The 25,779-nt window shown below is 28.8% G+C and overlaps 1 protein-coding gene across 28 annotated transcripts in view; it reads left to right on the forward strand.

Moving 5' to 3' along the window:
• LOC129919640 (potassium channel subfamily T member 2) overlaps positions 1-22,109 on the forward strand; it is a 485,782-nt gene extending 463,673 nt beyond the window's left edge. For 9 of the 28 annotated variants that reach the window (XM_056000636.1, XM_056000729.1, XM_056000597.1 and 6 more), the window contains 6 exons: positions 2,674-2,811; positions 14,961-15,047; positions 15,588-15,793; positions 20,832-21,147; positions 21,422-21,607; positions 21,704-22,109. In XM_056000636.1, coding sequence (XP_055856611.1) covers positions 2,674-2,811; positions 14,961-15,047; positions 15,588-15,793; positions 20,832-21,147; positions 21,422-21,607; positions 21,704-21,931 — 1,161 coding nt within the window. In that variant the 3' untranslated portion in view covers positions 21,932-22,109. Of the gene's footprint in view, positions 1-2,673; positions 2,812-14,960; positions 15,048-15,569; positions 15,794-15,875; positions 16,054-20,831; positions 21,148-21,421; positions 21,608-21,703 lie in introns of those variants that run through there. The other 19 variants (XM_056000712.1, XM_056000740.1, XM_056000804.1 and 16 more) reach the window with 12 other exon arrangements.
• The last annotated feature ends 3,670 nt before the right edge of the window (positions 22,110-25,779 follow it).

Here is a 25,779-nt window from a genome sequence, read left to right on the forward strand (position 1 = left end):
TGTTTTTTTTTTTTTAAACACGTCAAAAAGTGATTTTCTTATTTTTGTCATATCTCTTTTACTTGAGCGTTTTTTAAAAAATTTGTTCGTTGTAAATCTTTTAATTACCTTCATTTGTTACAATATTGGTTTTTCGATTTGACAGATTGTTTTCGATCTGTAGGCAAAAAACTTCAAAAAATTGCAATTTTTTGTATAGGGACAAACAAAATGATTCTTGGTGCGGTTGTACAAAATGTGGTTTTAGACTCTTTCGATCCCTGGGTTTATGCTCTTTTAATCCCTGAAGACAAAATGCATTTCGGATTTTTTCCCAGACCCCCATGCCCCATATAGCAAAATCTAACTTTTCCGTACTATTGAGATACCTTTTAGGGCGTCTTGCAGAGGGTAGGCTAAAACAACAATGGCTTAAACTTACATTTTCTAAAACAGGAAAAGGCAGAGAAAGTTAATATTTGGCCATCATATGGTTACTCTAAAATAAAATGCACGACTGGGGTCGCACGTACTTGCTGTTGCAGTTTAAAACACTTTTATGTTAGTTAACTTGTATATTTTAAGATCTGCCTCTATATAAATTTAAAGAAATTTTGTTGATGTTGGGGAAGAGCCGACATTTAGGGCAACATTTTGAAAAATTTGTATGGGAGGTATACTTTTTTGACTTTTTTGAGAAAAACTAACGATGCAGTTTTATTGCAATTGCTTCAAATATTACGTCTGCAAAGTTTAATCAAAATCGTTAGAGCCGTTTTTGAGTTATTTGGTTTGAATTGAAAAATTTGTATGGGAGGTACACTTTTTAAGCGAAATATAAAAAAACAAAAAAAAACCAACTTTCAGAATTCCATAAAAATCATCTGTACCAAATTTGAAGAAAATCCGTCCACCCGTTTAGGCTGTGGAAATGTGTACAGATGGACGTACAGACGCACAGACGCACGGACGGAATTGCGAGACCCACTTTTTAGGAATTCTCCATTATCGTAATGTTGGTTTTGATTAAAACCTCAAATTTTTTTTTCGACACGAAACCAATACTTGCCCTATAGAGCAAGTAAAAACAGAAACTAGGTGTTTTTTCTATGGAAAAACCTGTTTGGGAAACTTTTAAGGGCGTCTGGCAGAGGGAAGGCTGAAAAATATCTGGCTTAAACTTATATTTTCTAAACCAGGAATAGACATAGAATTTTAATTTGTTACCATCATACGGTTATACCCAACAGAAAATAAGCTATTAGGTTTTTTATTAGAAAAATGCATTTCAAAATGCTTCAAAGCGGTCTGGCGGGGCGAAAGCTAAAAAAAAACTTCTGGTACCCACATTTTTGAAATCAGGGGATTTTTTATTATTTTTTGGTGCATCATTAATTGGGGTAATACCTAGTAAAATGCCAAAAGTTGATTTTTGACTGCACTTTGGATGCGTCTGGCAGAGGGAAGGCTGAAAAATAGCTGGCTTAAAATTATATTTTCTAGACCTGGAATAAACATCTAATATTAATTTGTTACCATCATACGGTTATACCTAACAGAAAATAAGTAATCAGGGTTTTTATTAGAAAAATGCACTTAAAAATGCTTTAAAGCGGTCTGGCGGGGGGGAAAGCTGAAAAAGAAACTTGCGGTACCCACATTTTTGAAATCAGGGGATTTTTTATGATTTTTTGGTGTATCATTTATTGGGGTAATACCTAGCAAAACGCCAAAAGTTAATTTTTTACTGCACTTTGGATGCGTCTGGCAGAGGGAAGGCTGAAAAATAGCTGGCTAAAAATTATATTTTCTTGACCTGGAATAGACATAGAATATTAATTTGTTACCATCATACGGTTATACCTAACAGAAAATAAGTAATTAGGTTTTTTATTAGAAAAATGCACTTAAAAATGCTTTAAAGCGGTCTGGCGGGGGGAAAGCTGAAAAAGAAACTTGCGGTACCCACAGATTCGAAATCAGGGGATTTTTTATGATTTTTTGGTGTATCATTTATTCGGTTATACCAAAACGCCAAAAATTGATTTTTTGCTGCACTTTGGATGCGTCTGGCAAGGGAAAGCTGAAAAAGATCACTGCCAGACTTGTTCCGTTGATATACTGTGGTGCATATCTAGATATGTGCACACTCGAATTTCGGTTATATCAAAACTGCCAAAATATGCTGCCGGCTCTTAGACTAATATAATTTGTCTTACATCTTTATTCACACCATTTTATCTTTTATTATGTTCCTTTTCTTCTTCTGTATATTTAAAAGATATAAATACCCACACATGTCTTGCATACGAAATTTGCCTCTGATACATGATATCCTTGATTTTTATTATTTATTTTTTTTTTTTTCTTACTCGTACGACTGTCTTGAGAATGACTTTTTTTTTTGTGTCTGAGATGGATTGTGTCACACAAATATTACATAAATAAAAAAAATACATCTATAGATTCGTAAACAACAATAATGAGATGATTATAATGTTAAATTTGCATGTAAGAAAACATTTTTTTTTTTTTTTTGTGTCAGGACAATTTGAACTTATTATTATTCCCCTAGTCGTTGTCTGGATACAAAATTTGAACTTGCTAAATATTTTTTTTTTAAATAATAAAATATTATTATTATTATTTTGTATAAAAATAAAATTAAATAAAAAAACAAAAATATATGCACAGTACGATGAGGGATCTCGAACGCCGGAGTCAACAAAGGACAGCAGTGAAGCCCTAAGAGGCGTGACATATCGTCCTCCGGCTCATCATAATAAGCCAACCACTTGCATGGGTGGTTGTTCTGACCGTAAGGGATCATCTGTAAGTACACACCAAATAGTCCCTATTTCACCACCAATACACCATCAAAGATAATAATATTTTTGAAAAAAAAAGCAAAAAAAAAATAAAGCAAAAATATTTTGATATTTTTTTAGAATCTAAATTGTGTACCACCACCAATACTTTTTTTTTTGTTATTCTTTTTTTTACTTTTCTTTATTGCGTAATCTTAAATTTTGATTTTTTCCTTTTTTTTCGTAAGAAAAAAAAAACACCTAGGGAAACGTTTTTCTTTTTCGTTTTCTTTTTTTTTTTTTAAATCAACTTTTCAGCACCAAACACTTTGTGTGAGCTGTCGTTATAGCAAATTGTATATTCCCATGTAAATAGCATAAAAATATAAATATATTTTTTTTTAATGTGAAATATCGTTGGACGAAAAAAAAGTCTCTATGGTTACTTATCATAATAAGCTCTTATTTCTGTTGTCGTTGACAAAAATCGACTTCACTGAGGCAAATAAAGTTATGATGGTTGGATATGAGACGACAATGGGAATATGGGCCAGATTTGTTAAATCCATTTAATTTATTTTTCTTAACTCTCTCAATGTTTTCTTCTATATACTTATATTGGTGTTGTACTGTTGATGTTGTTGATTTTTTTTAAACCATAAATTCGAAATTGGTATGTCGTGTATTAAACCCCGAATTTTTAGGTATTTTCATCAAAATATTTAAATCCTACATTCTGTAGTGTTGAAAGTACTGGTAATTTATTTAGTAATTTTTTATTTGTTGATTATTCATGTAAAGTCAAATTTAAATTAAAAAAAAAAAAATAGATTTAAAATTTCAGTTAAAATGACTGTACTTTGAGTTCATAAAATGCTATAGTCCCAATTAATTTTTACTGTAGACAACCTAATACCTATTACGGTTCTAAAATTTAAGTATTAATAATTGCGAGTATTAAGAATTTTAATATAGAGCCTTAATATAGATTTTAAGAAACACGATCTCAAATATCTTCAATTAGAATATTCTAAAAATATTTTTCTATTTATAGCATTAAATTTATACATTTAAAGTTATTCAAACTTTAGCTAAAAACTTTTTTTTTATAAAAAAAAATACCTTTTTAAACTATTCTCTACACCAAAGACCAGCGCCAATAATTTTTGAAAAAAAAAAAAAAAAATATTAGCAGCATAAGGGGGGTGGGAAAATTTATAATAAATGGTATGTATATGAAAGGGGAAAAATAAATTACCAACAAACAAATATGGGGAAAGGGGGAAACCGACGAAGCAACGAATACCGGAGTTACGGGCGACAGAGTTACGAGCGTCAAAGTTACGCGAAACCGAAGTTACGAAAAACTAGAGTTACGAATTCTAAAGTTATGTTAAGCTATGACATGTGATTTTTGGGTTGGCAACAATTGCGAGGAACGACATGGAATTATGGAAATACAAACAAGAGATTAACATTTTTCTCATTGGTCAGAACTAAATGAGTAAAGCGAAAATGGGTGTTATTTAATCTTGTAAAATTTTGATTGGATAGGTATAGATATACATATATGGTTTTGTTTTTGTGAGAAGATCGCAAAAACGTTGAAATAGAAAAAAAAACATGAGGATACAAATGTAAGTTTGGGGGACATAATTGAATTTAACTTCTTATTTGTCCAACTAATATTACAAATACGTATTTTTTTTTTGCTATTAATTAATATACTTAATCATAGCGTATTTTGTAATACCCACTTTGTTATTATTTATATTAAAATAATAACCAAACCACCCTTTTTTTTACAGACGTTATTTTGATGTGGTAAACTGTTGTTGCAATTGTTGCCAACCCAAAAATCACATGTCATAGCTTAACATAACTTTAGAATTCGTAACTCTAGTTTTTCGTAACTTCGGTTTCGCGTAACTTTGACGGCCGTTACTCTGTCGCGCGTAACTCTGTTATTCGTAACTCCGTTACCATTTCGGGGAAAGGAGGTCTGTGGGCCAAAAAGTGGGGTGGGTGTCAAAAATCGTGTTTTGTTTACGATTTCTACCAAAAGTAGACATCCTATCGAAAAAAGTTATGTACAAAAGTTGTAGATAGTAAAAATGTGTACAACTTTTACTCAAATCATTTTTTTATATTAGATACCTCAAAAATAAAAAAAAAACGATTTTTAAGATCGATTTTTCCGTAAATGACAGTAATATTGACGAGAAATATTTTTCCATAGATACCAAAAGTGATATTTTTAACGATTATGCGATTACGCCATTTGATAAAAAAAATCGTAATAAAATCGTTAATCTAAAAAAATGTACCTTTTACATGCTTTTATCATTAAACGATCGTTTTTCAATGATATGAAAAAATCACAATTGGAAATTTTTTTTGCCTTAAATTTTTGGACTAGTGTATTTTGTTTTGTTTTTTTTTTTTTTTTTTTTTTTGTAAAAATGTTAAAATTGTATAATAATACAGTAAAATAATGTGAGAAAAGGGGTAAATCTCGGAATGAATGATAATAGAAATTTTTTTTGCTCAATATCTTCGTTTTGGCATTCTATAACATACCTCAAAAGTCTAGAAAAATCTAATGTCCGCAAGTCCTAATTTTGGAGGTTAAACTTAGTTAGGTGCAGACTTAAAAAAATTAATAAGAAAATTTTAAATTTTTATATGTACACCAACATAAGCGATATGATTTAAAGGTATTTTTTAACACTTATTCCAACAAAACTCACAATAAGTCAACCTGACCATCCCTGAAAAGTATTGCATCTTATTCAAGTTGATCTGACACAAATATTTGAAGTGTTGTTTTTCAATTTTTTAAAATCTGCACCTTATATTCAAACCAGGAAAATTATTACTTGCGGACATGAGATTTTTTTTTAGATTTTTGACATAAGTTATAGAATATCCAAACAAAGATAAAAACAAAAAAATTAGCCTATTAGCACTAATTCCAAGATTGTACCAGAATGTTTTTTAGTGCATATCCCAAAATTTCCCCTTTTCTCAAAAAATACCAATTTTTCATAGTTATGAATGTTTTTTTCATTGCATTGTTTTTATTCTTAATGATAATGGATATGAAAATCTTCATACCAATTTTGGTCCCTCTACCATAACTTTTAAGGGTTTTTCTGTAGTAAGTTTGCAACTTTTATAATAATATGGGTTGACAGATGAAAAACTGGTATAACTTTTTTCAGAGACGTCAGAGATTGTCTGGATTTTAGATTTTTTGGCATCAGCATTAACAAATACCTCAAAGACATGTATCATATGTGTATATAATACCATTGTCTGTTATTGCTAATTTTGAAAATCACCTTTCGCGCTTTGAGCAAAAAAAATTTTTATTGGCATTCATTCCGAGGTGAAACCCTCATTTGACTGGATTATTAATACAATTTTATAACTAAAAAAGTGACTCTAAAAATTTTCAAAATCTTTTTTTCTAAAAATTAATTTTTATAGAAGAGATCAAAAAAGAGATCTTAACAATGTGAAGTGATTACGGTATTTTAAAAGCGAATTTTAATTTTTGTTTTCATTTTTCTCATTTTTTTTTTTGTATAAAAGAGCAGTTAAACTGCCTTAAAGATTTTTAATGTTGTTTATAAAATCCATCCTTATAGAATATCTTGGGACTTTTATTCATTTTTAAAACTTGTTTTTAATTTTTTTTTTTCCTTTTTAATGTTCTCAAGAACACCGAATTCATGGTCTTTTATTTTATTTATCATAATGATTTTGATACAATATTCATTACTTATTATTATTATGTAAACTTGTCACAGAAAATGCAGAGGTACATATTTAGTAAAACGATTGTTGTTTTACTATAAATGCTTTTGCATTTTCTGTGATAAATTTTTGAGTCAATTATCAAAAGCAGACTTTCATAATTTATTGTTTTTTTTTTTTTATAGACACGACTATGCAGTTTAAGGAAATACCTACTACCTACCATGTTCATTATGTTTTCACACAAAAAATCCTTTACAAAATTAAATGACTCAATTTACCTGCAATTTCTCTCTTGATATTCTGCTCATTAATTTAACTTGTTAAGCATCACCCTCGTACTGTGTAACAAAATCTTCTCAAACTTCATTAGCTTGGTGCGCGTAGATATACACAGAGAAACAGACAGACATCGTGTTTATTTGTTTTGTCTAAAGGACATGCTTCGTAGACGACGTATTTATAGGAGAGAATACACATAACAGCCTCGTTATAGCAAAGTAACACTTAAATTCATGAAATTCCGTAAAGTAAATCCAAGAGTGACAAGTTAATTACAGCGGGAAGCAACCAGTCACCATCACCATTTCACCCCAAACACCCCTGAGAGAAATCGAGAAGTAAAATGAACCCTCCATTTCATTTCAAAATAAGACACAGACACCAAAGCATCGTACTGCTCATTAAGCTCCTTATTTAGTATTCGTGAAGCAGAAAATATTTAGAAAGCAGTGGTTTGCTTTTTGCTAACAATCTCGCAAAATCAGAACCGAGATTGAAAAAAAACTCACCAATTTTCTAACAACACTGTGTCACTGTGAGTTGTTGACTATATGGGTTGTGTTGCATTCCACAAGGATCCGTGGTTAAATTTTTAAAAAGGAAATATATATATTTTATGTTCTTTCAAAAAACCAACCCAAGGTTTGGAAACCATGAAATTTTGGTTACAAGCTTGTAAATTAAAACGAATGACGTGATGTTTATTCTCGTAAAAGAAATTTGGTGGTTGGTTTTAAAAAGAGTGTCTCTAGCAAACAAAATACAAATTTTCACATAAACACAAGATGCACTCTCTTATATAGAAATGTTTTAAAATTCAGAACGTCCATCGATTGCACTTATGATATAGCTGATATAGCTCTGTAACCGATGTTTTGTGGAATAGTCTTTGAACTTGCATTGAAAATTTGTTGACTGAGGACATATTTTTTCGTTTAAAATTTAAGAGTTCGTTTCACAAACTTTAAGTTGGTTAGGTATGTACACAATTGCAATAAAATTTTCTGCAACTGAAGTAAACCAAACTGAATCTATAACCAACAAAATGGTATACATAAATATCAGAACAATTCTCCTGATTGAAGGAATGTAAGTATAAGACGTTTTTGTTTCAGCCTTAGGGAAAAAGTTATTAAGGATTAATTTGAAAAACGAATTAAAAAAGTGTTTAAATGCGTCTGGCAAGTGGAAGTCTCAAAGTAAAACGTCTTCCTTCGACACACTTCTCTGACATTAATGGACCATTTCTATTGTTTATATACAAATTTAAGTGGTTATCACTTCAACCCGAAAATCGGAAAAATGATCATTTTTTTTTTTTTTTTTTATGGAACTTATTTTTCCAAAATCTTTCTTGAAACTTTTTTTTAAATCTGACTTTTTAATCCAATTATAACGAAACTTTTACAAAATTAAACAGTCTTAAATTAAAACGAAATCGACATTTTCAAAAACTTATGAATTAAAAAAAAAAAAAAAAAATTTGTCCGTATAACAGTACCTAACTAGGGTGTTCGAAATTTCACAAGAAATGCATTTAATCGAAAATCGTAAGAATTGAGGATAAACAAGTTACAAATTCTGAGAGCCCTTAAGTTGGCCTATCAGTATATTTCGTTTGACCCATTACTTTAGGGACACCCTGTATATTAGGATATTTTTTTCAGATTCTTATTTGGTGTTAAATGGAAAATCCCAAAAACGCAAAATCTCGAAAACCCAGAATACCCCAAATTCGCAAATTTTTCATTTTATTAAATTTTTCAAGGTTTCGATTTCGAAAACAATCCTAAGTGTGAAATGAAGGTGTTAACACGTAAAAAACAATTTATTAGTGTATGATTCCGTTAATATCTCTTTTTTACATGATTTCAAGTTCTTACTGTGCTTTCGGCATTTTTTTTTTGCTTTGATTGAGTTAAGTTAGAAAAATCGTTGAATTAAAATCAATAGAATTATGTGTTTTAGACCCGTTTGCTGAATCGAAACTTAAGCATTTAAGTTCTACATAAATTCTGATTTGACAGTTTACGCAGAGGAAAAAGTAGAGAATAAGAGTTTATGTTCAACATAAATTATTTAAGTTTCGATTCAGCAAATGGCCCTTAATATTTAACTTATAATAGGTACCCAATTGTATGTTTAAATTGTTATTTAATTGGTTTTTATTTTATGTTTCAGTTAAAATTTCAGTGAAACACAATTTTGAAGAGTTGTTTAGTTTTTTTGTTTTATTTTCGGGATTTTGGCCCTTTCTGGATTTTGGGTTTTCGTTATTTTGGTTTTTCGGGATTCTGGGTTTTCGGGATTTAGGGTTTTCGGGTTGTTGTGTTTTCTGGATTTCGGGATTCTGTTCGTCTCCCCAAAATTTTGGGAATGATTTTGTCTCAATTGTTTTTCTGAATATATCCCAGTAAAAATTTTGTCAGGATCATTTTATCACAAAATGGAAAATTTCGATTTTTCAAAAAAAAAAAAAAAAAAATGGAGGTACTTTTTGTTATTTAAACTTCGTTCCACAAATTGGCTGCTTTTATTAGCTAACTAGCATTCCTGTACGTACTTATTTGTTGTTTTCAATTTTTTTTAATTATAGAAATAATCAGGTTAGTAATATTATGTCTTAAAATAATAAACTTGATTTTGTTTCCCAAAACGTATACAACTTGAAAAAATCAAAAACAAAAAAAAACAAAATTCTGGTATATTGGGTTAAAAAATTTTAATAAGCTGGAATAAAATATTAAATTCTATTTTTATATGCATTTGTTTTGACTATGAAATATTTTAAACTGACGTCAAAACAACTTTAATCATTCAATGCTTGGGGCTAAAAATACAAAATTTTAACTACGTCAACAAAAACATACTTAAACTAATGCGCCATAAATTCACGAGTAGAATCAATATTATTCACTCTCTTTGCCGTTAAAATGCTAATATTTATAGTCAATATTTATTTTTAATTAGAAAAAAAAAACATTTTGATTTGTTTTTTTCTTGTCTTAGAAGAGAAGGAGACTAAGAAAGCAAATATTTAATTTACCTTTGCACATTTTAGGTAAATAAAAGCATTCTTTACATTAGGCGTTAGTTTTCTTTAAAATTATATTTCAATAAAAATAAATTTGCAAGAAAAATGTCTTATTATTACGTATTTCCTGAAAGTTATTTAAATGTTTAAAGAATAATTATCTTGGTTATAAGAATCCATTTTAAACTAAAGAAAATAATACTAATTAAAAAAGTAAATTTCCTACACCAAACTAAACTTATTTTTTATTCAAATGTCCAGGTTCTACAATCCAATCGGTCAAATAAAGTATAGATATTTATCCTAACAAAAAACATAAGACAATTAGTCATCAAAAATCCAAACAAATTTTACCTATGTTTTATTGCAAACAAGTCTAGACTGAAAGGGTAATTCCCGAATGAATATTTTATTAAAAAAAAAAAATAAACAAAACTTGAAATTGGAATGGAGCTTCATAATATCTTGATTTTGTGTTGAAAAGAAATAAAAACAAACATTTACATTTTCACACGATTGACTGGTTTTGATGTTTTTAAAAGGTTTTATAATTATGACGACGCACGTCACCATTTAAGGTAAATTATTAGAAAAATAAAAATATTTAAAAAGAAGTTCTATCTGTCAAAATAAGTTGATCTATTAAAAAAAAAAAAAACTATTATACTGTGTTAGGCAGTTATTAGGGCAACAAAAATGGTCTAGTATGTAACTAAGGCAAATGAAAATACCTTGAATTTATAAAATTGCTCTACTAAACCAAATAGAGTAACCTAATGTATTTACATTAAGGTTTTTCCCACACATCATTGAAATTCAAACTTTTAATTAAAGATAAGCCGTTATTGTAAGCATTTAGTAAATTAATTAATTACGTTGTAGATAAGTATTTTTATTATACGATAGAAAATGTTATTGATGTCATGTTACGAATTTGTAAGGAAACTCGGAAGTTTTTATAACAATCACATATGACAATGAATGCGACGTCAGCACTCACAGAGCATGAACACATTAATCAATTTTATCAAATATCTCCCCTGAAGGTTTCTTGGAATTATTCTTTTAGGGTCGAAACAAAATGGAAGGATACCGAATTTTTTAAGAAACTAAAGAGTTTAAAAATTGTTATGCATACGCTCCTGTCACCAACACTTGTTTACTAAATTTGCAGGGTTTTAATAATTGCAAATTCTTAGAGCCGTTTTTTTATATATAAAAATTTTCTAAAATTAAAACAAAAATGTAGTACCTAGAAATAATAAATTAAAACACAACTAAAAAGAAATTTTGAAACATTTCACCAATCCCTTTTCCAAAAATTGTTTTTTCAAAAAAAAAAAAAAAAAATTGAAAATTTGTTTTATATCCAAAAATGTGTTTTTTTAAATTTTCGGAAATTTAAATACAACGGTTACTTAAACGCTTTTGTATAAAAATGTTCGTTGAAATCGGGTGAGTCGTGTACGAGATATTCAGAAACAAAAAAAAAAAAACATTCGATTCGATGGTAGGTACCGTTACCCTTTGACTGCCAGCTTTTAAGTACTCTAATATTTCACATAAGGTGTCACCCAAAAATTAGAGCCATGGCAGCCAAAGGCTTAACAAAAAATATTTTTTTTTTTTTTTTATTTCAAAAGTTTGGGGTTTTTTGATATATAAGACAAAGAATTGAATTCAAAATCGTTAGAGCCTTTTTTGAAAAAAAAAAATTACTTTTCTATTTCAGTTAAGTATATGGAAGGTACCTAAAAAATTTACAATTTTTTCCTCTAAGGAATCATCCAAAACTGTTAACTAACAAGTTTGAAGAAAATCGCTTTACTACACCGAAAAAAAAAACCAATATCAATTTAACATTTTTTAAATATCAGCCAAAAATGCTCTATAAAATGTGTTTTAATTTAAAATGTTAAAACAACATTTTTATTATCAGGATGATATTTAAATGTCACATTTTGGAAATATTTTTTGATATTTTATTATCATTTTTTCATATCAATTTCTCATTCCAAATTATTGAAAAATATTAAATACAAAATTCTTAATGTGCACTAATTTAAAGGCGCTCTGTGTTTTTTCGAAGTAAAATGTATGATTTACTGAGAAAATTTGATCGGCACTAAGATTTTACTTCACATAGTTTGGGAGAAAATAACAAAACAATTATATCACCAATAATAGAAAAAATAATATCACCATTATTTTGTAAAGAATATTCCCTTTCAGTAATGTTTTGAAAAAAGAAAGAAAATTCTCAAAATAATAAAAATAATAAAAATGAAAAGTAAAGAAATAGGTTTCATTATAATAAACTAAAACGTAAAATCTAGTCAACATTGATATTTTAATTGTCAAAGTGAAATTTTCACTGTCCCACCTGAAATTAAAAAATGTCGAAATGATATGATAAAATATCAAAATTGATATTTTAATTGTTGGACGACTTTTGTCACTGAAAAATGTTAATTTGATAGCTTTTATTATCAAATTTTTTTTTCGGTGTAGTTTAAGTTGTAGCTTAAAGCATATATGTACAAACAGACAGACAGGATTGCGGGACCCACTTTTTTGGCATTCTCCATCATCGTAATGTCATGTCTGATTTTAATCTCAAGTTCGACTGTTTTTTAATCCGTAAAAAACACTAGAGAAAAAGTCGAAAGTGAACTGATGCATTCGTTGCTCCTTTTTCAGATTATCTCCTAATGCAATGTGTTATGACTGAATAACTTGACATAGTATGATTATTTTTATACATTGTACATTGCACCTACATCTGAAGTAGGTATAAAGAAACAAAATTGATTAATGTAAAATAAATAATTCTTTAGTTTTAAGTTATTAAATGAATACAAATAGTGCGCATACGCCACAGTGACAAAATTAAATAAGATTTCTCTCTACAATTAAGTGTACATTATTTTTTTATCTTAAGGTTTTATTGTGGACAAATCATATTTATAAACGAAGGTAGGGCTATTTTATTGTGTCTATGATAGACCAAAATGTTGCATTCCATAAGGTGATTGCTACTTTTGTAAATGTGATAGTAGTATGAATTCCTGCAGACCTTAGTGAAATTGAAGTCTATTTAATAGACCGGAGCTCCAGAGCAAAAATAGAACAAATTCGTTCAAGAGTTTTTATTGCTGATTATGATTCCTTGGCATAAAAGAATACTCCAGCCAAAAGTGCTACTAAATCCATTGGTGCATTTCTGAGAAAACGGCAACACTGGTCGGTTTTCAGTTTTTTTATTTAAATCGAAAACCAAGCCTAACTTTGAAATGGTTTAAAGCCACTTTTCATATAAAATTAAATTTTCTGTCAAGTTAAGATGGTTAAAAAATTTTAAAAACTATTTTTGACTAAAATTCTCACCAAAAATCAAAGAAAAAAAAGTTAAAAAATTGACGATTTTTTTTTTTTTTACTAAATCAAGGGGCATTTTGTGTATTTAGCCGGTACGTCCAAATTTTGTACTAATAAAATAAAGTAGAGGTAAAATCCTTTGATATCATGCAATTTTTTTGTCCAGAAACGACTTAAATGTACCTTTTCAAAAATTAGCACTTTTTCTATATTTTTGACTTTTTTAGTTAAAAGCAAGTTTTTAAAACTCGATAAAATCGTATTAATTGGTAACTTTTAGACTTTTAAAGCGAACAGTCTTCGAGGAAATGATTTAATATAAACTAATTATGACAAACAAAAAAATTTATTTGCATCCTTATGTCCTTGTGTGCAATTTTGTGAATGTGCATTTTTATAAAATACGGATCGAATGAAAAGACGGAGAGTTATTAGCTTTGGTCTATTGCATAGAAGAACATTTCATAACAATTCTTATACTGTTTTCAATGGCCTGAAAAAACAATTCTTGTACAATCAACGATCAAAGAAAAGTTTCTCTTGAAAAACGAAAAATATACTCAAATGAGTTTTAAACAAAATAGCCTAGGCAAATTAGTAAATCAAATTGCATTTTCCGCGGGACAAATTTTTTTCATGGAACGTGTTTGGGTGTATGTCCTTATAGTAAAAAAGAATTTTTTGGGATGATAGGACATCGGGAACAGCCGCCATCTTGGAAAAAAGGTCGTTGCCGTTTTTATTTCATAGCTCCATTTTTACTCATTTAAACCAAAAATGTCCAAGGACAAACTTATTCACAATGAAATTATCTATCAATTTTATAGTCGTTCAAAGTCCGGGTTCTTCTCGCAAGGTTAGGACAATATGACATTTTTCAAATATCTGAAGAACTTTTGATTTGTTTGGAATTTTCTTCAAGAATAAATTATAGCACTTTTAATTATCTATAAAAACTCTTGAACGAATTTGTTCCATTCAAAAGGGTCTATTCAATAGACTATCAAATACATAACTCATACATAAAAAAAATACATAAAAAAAATATCGAACAAAAAATACATAAAAAAAATGGTCGAACAAGACTTTCTAATCTATGAGAAAATAAATACCATCACTTTGAAGAAAAAATTTCTATTTTTGGTTGTCAATGTACATTTAACTACATCCAGGCTTTTCGATATTCTTTACAAACTAATGTGATAATTTGTGTATGAATATTTAAGATTAAAATGTCGTGCGAGCATTATCTTTTAATAGATTAAACTTTCGAAACTACAATATTTCGCAGATTTCCTCTCGAAGTGACAATTTTACGTAGACTTTTGTTGTTTGCCAACAACTATATAGATTTATATGTATATTAATATAAAAGAAAAAAAAAAAAAACAGCTTTAGTAATTTCAATGTTGCACTAATATCAAATTCTTAGTAATAGGTCTTTAAAAGATATTAAAATACTCTAATAAATCATATCAACACACACAACGTAGTCGTAAAAAAATGTTCACTCAAATCTTCTTGCAAAAATGAAAATGTCTTATACACAACTACAAAAAAAAATTGGCAAATCTTTCACTAAAAAAAAAAAAAATAAATGCACACAAAATTGAATTCTTCGAATCTTTAAAAAAAAAAAAAGAATAAAAATAATTCCCTTTCTTCTATTGCAATTTTTTTTTTTTCTTTTTAAACTTCTACAATCTCCCCCAACTCAGTCATATGTCAAATACAGTAGTGACCTCCAGATTGCTTACTCAAAGGTAGGTAAAGCGAATGCTGCCAAAAGTTCCAAGGTAAATCAGGTAATATATCTGCATTTTTGAATGAATACATAGAATTTGTAGTTGAAATATATGAAAAATAATACACTTTTGGCACCAAAATAGCAAAAGAATGCGTGTTTTTTTTTGAAAATGTAAAACCACAAAGATAGTTTATGCCTGATATCGCACAGGTTTAAAGTAAATTGAAAACAAATTTTGAAAAATTGCTCGAAAATAAAACGAATTTCCTTAGAAGGAACAATTATTGCTTGAAAAAAACTAAATTACTAAATCCTTGCTTTCTTTTGTTGCCTGGCTTTCCTTTTTCCTTGAGTATATTTTATGTCCACCTATCCCTCCTGTCTTCCTTTATATTATTAAAGCTTCTACCCTGCGCTCTTTCCCCACACATATAGATGTCGTCGTTTGTTTCTTTTTATTTGTTTGTGTTTGTTTTCTGTCCCACTAAAAACCATCCCCCCCTCGTTCAACCTTCAACCAAATAAATATTCACCCTACACCACTGTAGCAATCATTCTAAACAATCTAATCGTAAACCAGTCTTCCATGTTTTTCCAGTACTCAATTAATCTAGCCGATGAGGCCCGGGACAATCATGCTCAACAAATCGAACGAGCCGAAATAGCGAATTTGGTTCGAAGTCGAATGGAATCATTAAATCTGCCGACCATCGACTATGATGATGTTAGTGAGAAGCGAAATCATCTATCGTATGTGATTATTAACCCAAGCTGTGATCTTAAATTAGAAGAAGGAGACATCATGTAAGTTTTAAAAAATAAAAAAAAAAAAAAAAATTCTAAATTTTCTTTGCAAATTATTAAATCAATTAAAATAATGTGCTAGGCTTACTATCAACTATACCCCTTTCAACAAGAATACATAAGAATGTTTTTCTACGACGTTCTTACTTCTTACAAATACATTTTCCTACAACACTCAAAAACCTCAAGAGCTGTTTTATACCAAAATAAAAATAATAAATAATAAATCAATAAAAGTTGGTCCTGAACAAAAATAGTAGGTAGGTACTTTTTAGATAAACTTTCATCTAACTTACACGGAAATTGTGAAGCTTCTAGTCACACACCGTATCACTTTTAACAAACGATTGCCATTTTTTTACCTTATTTCATATACTTCCTTGCTTGAGCAATAATACTCTCATCTTCTGCTCATTTGTATATTATACAGTACAAATTTAAAGCAAATGATGAATTTTTTTTTTTCAATTTTCTTAGTCTGGAGTAATTTAGAATTTTAGATTAAAAAAAAAAAAAAAAAACAGCACAAATTACAACCTTATCATAAAGTAATTTTAACTAGATTGTCGAGTTTTTTTTTTAACATTTATTTTTACTGCATTTAAATAATTTTAACAGAAAATGTCGTAAAACGCATTTATCAAACAATTTTAACGCACAATTTTAAAAAAGAAAACTAGATTTTAGCACTTTTTGAAATATTTTTTTTTTTTCTTATTTTCATCAAATTGGAAAGTTATTAGATACTGCGAGTGATTGAAAGTTTGACCAACGATCGATGCTACGAGACGTTAAAACCAACAAATTTGAATTAATTTTGTATTTAAAACTTATAAATATACCTACCAGTTTTCCTTAGATAAACACATTTGTTGGCAATGTTCTTTGATCGAGAGCCCATACAGTAAGTTTTGCGAATGGAGATATACTGAAAAAATCAATATGCATTTATAAGGTTATATGCGTCCTGATATCAAATTTAAAAGTCTTGCAATTTTAATTTCCGGTTTTATATGAATTCTGCAGGGCTTATAAAAGGAGGTTTCAAATTAATTTGAGTTACATTATCCCCAGGATTGTCTGAAACTATAATAAAAAACAAATTCGATTTCCATACAAAAATTTTTGTTTCCTGGAACAGCCTTTAGGGCTCAATTACAGTAAAACCCATCAGTAAAAATTCTGTTTTGCTATTTTGAATACTTTAAGATTCTAAAAATTTCTTTTTGAAAAAAAAAATAAGTTAAAATAAGCTCCCAACTTATTTCATGGATTAGTGGAGACTTAAAAAATTTTCAGTTCAATTTATGAATTAAAATCTGTATTTAAGATTTTAATACTATACACAGAAATGTATATGATGCAATTATATTGAATATATTGAAAAAAATCACTATTCTGTTGGTTATTTTCTTATTGAAAACTTTTTTTTAGACCAAATGACTTTTTTATTTATTATTTTTAATTTCACCTTCATATGATGCTATACAACGAGTCTCAAAGGTCAAAATCGAAACGATAACAGGTGTTGGTGTAGATGGTGACAGTTATATATAAGAAAAGTGCCGTTATTATGAATCTTATTTTTCTCAATTTTTATTTGTTATAGAACCTCGAATAACTCTGCTGACAATCGCATCAATTATGAAAAAAAATCTCTTTTTTATTGGACAAAGTACTCAAATTTTGACATGACCCTAATTCAATGGACTGCAGAGTAAAAAAAAAAAAATTGTCAAATTACCTTAAAATTCTCATTTCAAAATGGTAAATCATTTTTAATAATATTCCATAAATAAAATAAAAAAAAAATTGTTGTTCTAAAGCATATCGGTCAAAAGATAATTTAGTAGGTATTAACGGTACAACTGATTTTTTAATCTGATTTTCTCCCAATTTCAACGGGATTTAAAAAAAAAAAATGTATTCAAGCATAAAAAAAATTGAAATATTTTTTTCAAAAATCAATTTTGCTATTGCTACAAAATTACATACTAACTTTGTTTAAATTTTTTTTGTATAGAAAAACATAAGATTCTTTCTTCAAAGGAAAAAATAAAAAACAATATCCCAAATTTATCTGAGCCCTAAAAGTGTTTGCATTTAAAAAAAAAATCCAAAATCGTTTAAAACGATAAAGAAAATATTACTTTTTTACCCAACTTAGTACTTAAAAATTTTACATGACTCTAATTCAATGAGCCGTAGTGTAAAAAAAATGCACTACGATGTTTCGGCAAGTTGCCTTAAAAGTTGGTGTGTTCAATTCTCTTTTCAAAATGGTATAACATTGTTTGGAATATTTCATAAATAACCGAGATAATTTTTTTTTTTCTTAAGAAATCCGACTTTTTTATTAGGTAAATTTTCCATATTATTCAAGTTTTGTACCCTTTCAGAACCTTTCAGAATACAAAAACTTAAATAATATGGAAAAATTACCTAAAAAAAAGTCGGATTTCTTAAGAAAATAAATTTTATTTCGGTCATTATGAAATATTCCCAACAATGTTATACCATTTTGAAAAGAGAATTGAACACACCAACTTTTAAGGCAACTTGCCGAAACATCGTAGTGCATTTTTTTTACACTACGGCTCATTGAATAAGAGTCATGTAAAATTTTTAAGTACTAAGTTGGGTAAAAAAGTAATATTTTCTTTAAAACTGATGCAGCTGAGTTAAAATTTTTGAATGCATTTGATAGCAGGGTTATTCAAGGTTCCGTAACAAAAGAAAAAAATGAGAAAAATTAAGATTTGTAGTCACGGCACATGAAAAACCGTCACAGGGTGACCATTTTTTCGACTTTTTTTCAAATGCCCCATAACTCCCAAAATATATGGCTGCGATTTTTTTTATTATTTTTCTGATAACTGTCACCACCTACTCTATCTACCGTTTTCGTTTCGACGTTAACTTTTGGGACACCCTGTATGAAATTCAGAAAGCTATCCTTTGACTACAAAGACTACAACCCAAAGCTTAGTCACTCACATATATTTACATTACGTATCATTTCAAATTTAATTACCTTCAAATTTACAAATCAAAAATGATACCCAATCCTCGTTTACATCTTCAATATCCTTCTCGACAGCTCAAATTGTGTGGAGTCTAAGGCCCATTTCACACATAGCCGGCGACCGGTTAAACGGCCCGGATAGCCTAGCCAGTTGCTATAGGTACACGTTCTTATGACCGCATTCACACGAATAAATTGAAAACGTATGAAGAAAAACTGGCTACCCGGGCCAGTTAGACGGTCGCCAGCTATGTGTGAAATGGGCCTAATACTCCAGAAAACCCTGATTTTTGTAGTCAGCTAACCACTAACTTGATATTTCTTGCAGAAAGAACAAAGCTATGTGATTCTACTTCAATTGTATCCAATAGTGAACTCTAACTGGAAATTATTTTTTTTAAATCAAAATGATCTTAGCTAAAGAAGTTTTGTATTTAATTTTTATAAGCTTATGAACATTATATTCATAGAATTAAAAACCAAATTAGAATAAAAAAACATTTATAGTATAGTACCTTATAGGATTTATATGTAATTTAAGTAAAGTCAAAGTCAAGTAAAAAGTAAAAATGTTATTACGCCGAGAAATGCATATTTTCCCAACATTTTTCAATTATGACGTTAGATCATACACATACAGCCATATTTATAAAAGAATCTTAAAGGTTGTTTAACTTTAAACCACCCCTAAATAGCTCTTTAGTACAAAATTTGTATTTATAAAGAATTTACACATTTAAGCAACGTTGCTTAACGATTGCTTAACTTAAACGCCATTCACCACGTTTAGAGCTTGATTGAAGCCATTTTGAGAATGATTTGACCACATATGAATTACTAAAATCGTTAGCTCAGTATCATCTTATTAATTGTGCTCATGATTATGAAAGTGGACTAAGTCACTTTTTGCATTGTTTAAAGAAAAACTTTCATAATAATTTTCTTATAACGATTTAATTATGTTTCTTTTATGAAATCACTAGAGGAGCAATAAAGAAGTTTATTTTCTGCAATTTCGCTTTCAAATAAACTTTACCCTTTAAATAATAATTATTTTAAGGCTAGATTTTAGGCCATTTTTAGGAGTGACATAGTCCACTTTCATAATTAAGAGCACAATTTATCTAGGGTTTTGATGTGAAGACTACATTTTGTTTTGAAATTAAATTATTCCCTAAAAGGAGCTTAAATTTTAAATTGAAACTAAAGAATTGAAGAATATTTATAAAAAAGAATTAAAATGGTTAGTAAAAATCAACTCCCTCTTTTGGCTTTGATCTGCGCATTTTATTGAGGAACCCGACGACGTAAGCAAAATCATCGTCAACGACCTAATCAGTGTTTTAATTTGCAGTTTCATAAATTTATATTTGTTTATAAATACAAAATTACAAAATGTCAAAAATGTAGTAGTATTTTGTACTAGATTAGTTAATTTCCTCTCATTTTTTTACACTACTATCGTTTAGTTAATCATCTGTGGGAATTCGATTATAAATACAAATTTAAGCAACGTTGCTTAAAGGCGAATTAAATATTTAATCAAGCTTAACTAAACAACCTTTGAGAACCAATTTAAGCAAATCTAAGATTGTCATAGATAAAAAAAAAAAAACAACCAATACCCCAAGTAAATCTATTCGAAGCTTTCAATTCAAATTTGCTTACACACACCGCGATACGAAACCCATCTCTCACTCTGTTTGCTCCTCAGCTCTTTTGTTTATGCAATAATAACACATTGTAATGAAAATTTTACGAATAATTTTAATTTTAAAAACTAAAAAATGTTATGCAGCTTTTATACAAAATTGTATTCTTATTAAAAAAAAAAAATGAATTAATTTACCTACTTCTTATATAAAACCTGCTCAACAGTTTTACTCCTTTTCCCTTTTCTTTCTTTTTTTTATTAAACTTTCAGCTAAAAAAAATAACTTAGCTCAATAAAGTGGTATATAGAAAAATTATCTTTTATATCTAAAAATGAATTTATTTTTAATATAATTTCAGCTATTTAGTTCGACCATCACCATTTTCGGCGCAGAAAACCTTCGAACGTCACAATTCACGCCGCAAGTCAAACATATCGTTCTGTTCGAATATTAATATCGGTGCGGCCTGTGGACCCGGTGTCGGTGGTACTGGATCAAGACGCGGCTCCGGCATGAGCATGAATCCCATGCAAATGCAAAGTGTCCAGACTCTGGCTGGGTATGCATCAGCACGCTGCACACCACCAATTCACGCAATTAAATCCAATTCTCTTTCTCTACCCGACAGTCCGACAGTGGTGGGTTCAGCCCGTGGACGCAGCAATTCCTTACGGGTTGGCAATAATTTTCTTTCTTCTTTTTTTTTTTTTTTTCTTCTTATATTTTTTTTCAATGTCGTCTCACTGTTTTTTTTTTTTTTTTTAATTCAATATCACTAATCAATTTGAATAATATCCAAAAGAAAAATTATTGCTTAACTGGAAAAGTATTCCTTTTGATCACCATGCACTCACATACATAAAAAATGTTTGGATGTTTTGTTTTCGTTTGTGTGTTGGTAAGAAAAAATCGGTTTTTACTAAAATCCAAATCCATTCCATGTTTCAGATTGAAAATGATATTCTACTGCGTCGATCGAGTTCACTGCGTCAAGGACTGCCAAACGTTGGAGTAAGTGGTCGTAGGAAATCATCGTTGGAAGAAATCGGTATCAGTCACTTTACCACACTGATGCAAGCAACGAATCACTCGAATCCAATCAAAATTGCTCTAAATGGCAGCATTGGACTAGAGGTAAGCTTTAAATTCCATCCCTATCACAATGTCATTCAGTCATTATTTCATTTGCCACCAATCGAAATTTCATAATATTCATCTGATATCGAAAAGAATCAAATATCATTGCAGGTAACACCCCCAGAGGAGCCAACCCCTGTGTTGGGTGTACCATGCATTGGTGGCATTAATCCATCAACATTGGGTGGTTCATCATTTGGCGGATCATCATTGTGCATGAATACAGCAGATTTGGGTAATAGTTCTTCCTTACAATATCAACAGGAGCAATCACAATCAACGGCACCATCGCCACAACATCTGCAGGGCACCATTGTATGATACAACCTAATGTGGGGCCGTCGGCTCCGCTCGTCAATATCGAAAAAGAACAAATGGATTTAATGTAAATTATTATGCGTATTATATATAAAATATTTAAGTTAATTTTAAGGAAGAACAAAATTGTATAATTTAATTAAAAGAAACAACGATTTACAATAAATATTTAAAAACGCAATGACATTCACTCTATATTACAATTGGAGTATAAAAATGAGGTAGATAGCATATTTTTTTTTTTAAGATTTTCATATTTTTTATTACATACAAAAAACATAAAAATTTGATTCAAAGTTCTTAATCTGGTATAAGGATCCACTGTCAACATTTATCGCACTTCGCAATATTATGTTGCCTCCGAAATGAGCCATCAACAGATTTAAACAAACAATTCAATTTATGAACCCAGTTTTCTAAATGTATGAAGCATATGCAAATGCATATAAAACTGCAATCCCTTTTAAGAAGTGTTTTTTTTTTTTTTGTGTAATCGATTTCTTAGAATTAAACTTGTATTGGTTTACTAATATATCTTCTAACCTCTGACAAAAATGTTTATTGCATAACCATGACCTAGTTAAAAGTTTGTACCTACTTGTGAACTTAATTTTTTGGCCACCGACTTGGATTTTATTTTTTGGCTTTTTTTTTTCAAAATTAAAAAAAAAACTTAACCTTTCAATCACTGAAATCGAAATATAAAGTTTATTACAATTTTACCCTTGAACACATCATAGATGTGAAGCAAGGTTGTAAAAAACATTTTTTTTAGATGCATTTCTTCTCCATCAGATTTAAAAAAAAATATTTTTTGCAAATAAAAAATGTTTCCATTCCAAAAAATATTTGCAGCAACTTAAAAAAAAATTGTATAAAAAAATACTATTGCAACTAAATTATGTTTACATTGAAATAATTTTTTTTATTATACAAATAAAAATATCGCACGAACTTGCTCTTAGAGTTAAAGTTGCTTAAGGGGTTTTCCCCCCTCTGGAATTTTTTTATTTTTGCATTATTAATTTTTTGCCTAAAAAAATCATTTATCAACCGAAGAAACTATTTTAGTGGTCTTAGCCTTAAATGAAGCCTCAAAAGTCCCCAGATAGTCCTGAAACCCATGGGTTCCGAGCCTACCATAGTACAAAAATGAAAACTTTAAACGAATTTTTCTCGAAACAAGTTTTTTTCCGCGCCGTGCAACGTAATAAAGTGCAAATTAATTGCATGAACCTAAAATTTTAATATAATTTTCACAATAAATATTTTTTTTTAACAATTTGTTTATAAAAAAACATTGTGTTTTTTCGTTTTTTTTGGTCTCTAATTTTTATTTAACACTTTTTTTTGCTAAATTTAGGTTCATGCAATGCGTATAAATATATTTTAATAGAAAAAAAATTCTCTTTTGATTATAATTAATTAACTGGACCTGGGCATTGCACGGCGCAAACGCGAGGCATCAACTTTAAACGCAATATTTCCAAACTTTAATTAATGCTTTCAGTTTTCCAAAAAAAATTCTTGAAAAACCCGTTGCCCAGAGGGATTTCCCCCCTTAAATTTTTAGACTTTTTATATAAAAATTAAAAAAAAAAATTCGTTAAAAAAAAAAAAATAAAATAAAATCTGAAATTAAACTGCCCTCCAAAACAAGTATGCAGTTTTGATTGATATACATATTAACATGCATTTTTAGAAAAAAAATTTCAAAATCGTTAGAGCCGTTTTTTTAAAAAAACTAATTTTTTATAAATAATTTTTTGGAAAAAAAGTTTTAAAATAAAATTGCTATGCCATTTTGTAGAAATCACTAATCAACATCTAAAAACAAAATTTCAAAAAAATTCAATATCCCGTTTTCGGAAATTTGATTTAAAAAAAAATTGTCAAATTTTTTTTAAAAATCCAAAAATTATTTTTTTGGAAATTTTATTTTTGGCTTATATTTAAATATATAAGTGCTTCTTCACAAAAAGTTTCGTTGAAATCGAATAAGCCGTTTCGGAGATAATCGTATTTAAAAAAAAAACGGTTCTATGGCAGGTACGGTTAAAAATGATTTAAAAAAAAAAAAATTCATTGAAAGATAGACCTTAGCTTAAAACTAACATTTGAATTTTTTAAACAAAATCGTTTGAGCCGTTTTCGAGATATTTCAATTTTACTAAAATCGGTATATGACAAGTACCGTTATTTTTGGTCCAAAAAAATTAATTCCAAAAACCCATCTGGAGAGTCGCCAAATAACGCTACATACCAAGTTTGACATTAATCGGTCTATCCGTTTAGGCTGTAGCTCTTTATACAGACAGACAGACGGACTTCCGGGACCCACTTTTTTGGCATTGTCTACCATTGTAATGTCATGGAAAAATGTTATCTCAATTTTTTTTTTTTGTACGAATGCATAACTTGATATATAGTACCTATATCGCAAGTAAAAAATAATTTTACTGCAATCAAAAAATGTCTGCACTAAAAAAAAAAAATTCAATTTCAAATTTTTTTTAATGCAAAATATTTGTATTTGCAATACCTAAAAATTTTATGTTCAATGCAAATATTTTTCAATTGTAATAACATTTTTTTTTTATATGCAAAATTTTTTATTTGCAATAAATATTTTTACTTGCTCTATAGGGCAAGTATTGGTTTCGTGTAGAAAAAAAAAATCGAGGTTTTAATCAAAACCAACATTACGATGATGGAGAAGATCAAAAAAGTGGTTTTCGTCATGCCGTCCGTCGGTCTGTGCGTCTGTGCGTCTGTGCGTCCATCTGTACATCGAGCTAGGGCCTAAACGGATGGATGGATTTGCTTGAAACTTGGTACACATGATTTTTACGTAATTCCCTAGACCCGTTTTTTTTTTATTTTTTTAATATCTCCATTTTAACGCATACCTCCCATATAACGTTTTCGAGGTATTGCAAATTTCTCGAAAACGGCTCTAACGATTTTGATCAAATTTGGTTTGCGGAATACTCTTATTGATTCCAACAAAACTGCGTTTTTAGTTTTTCTCAAAAAATGCGGAGAATGGAAATATGGCGTTGCCGTTTTTCGAAAATTGACATATTTTTTAAGTTCATATATTTTATCAAAGCATTAGTTATTTTATTTAAAATTTACAGAGATCATTAGGTATAAAATGTTAAAAAAAAATATTTTTAAAAACATTTTTGAAAAAAAAAAATTTTTAATTTAATTTTTAAACTTTTGATTTTTTTTTTTTTTTTTTGATTTTTTTTTTCTACAAAATCTTAAATTTCCAATAGATATTTAAGATAAAGATACTGTGAACTACAAGAGCAAGTACGTGCGACCCAGTCGTGCATTTTATTTCTTAATGCAAATGTTTTACATTTACAATAAATTGTTTTTATGCAAATTTTATTCAGTTGCAATAAATATTTTTTTTTTCATTTCAAATGCGTGCAAAAAATAATCTGAAATGCTCATTTGGCAAGTATTTTCATTCAGTAAAGATTGTATTATTTTTCAAAAACCGAACCGTCTTTAACTCGTATTATTCTGCGATTGATTTCTATTTTTTTTTTTTTTTTTTAATTTGATTTTAATGCAATTTCAATAAGCATTAAATTATATGGAGAGTTTTCACTCATTTTTGTCTATTACTTTTTATTGTCCTTAACATTTTTGTAAGTTGACAGTTTTGTTCATTTTTAATTCAATTATTTCTTTTTTGATTTTTTTGTATTTAAAAAAAAGTTTGATAATATTTTTTCGTTAGCTTCTCGCTGATGAATTTGGAGACTTAGAAAATGTTTCGTTTCGCTTCTGCTGTACTAGGTGATTTTTTGATTTATTGAAAATTTCTAGCT

Source organism: Episyrphus balteatus, chromosome 1 (assembly GCF_945859705.1).
Source record: "Episyrphus balteatus chromosome 1, idEpiBalt1.1, whole genome shotgun sequence".
NCBI lineage: Eukaryota > Metazoa > Arthropoda > Insecta > Diptera > Syrphidae > Episyrphus > Episyrphus balteatus.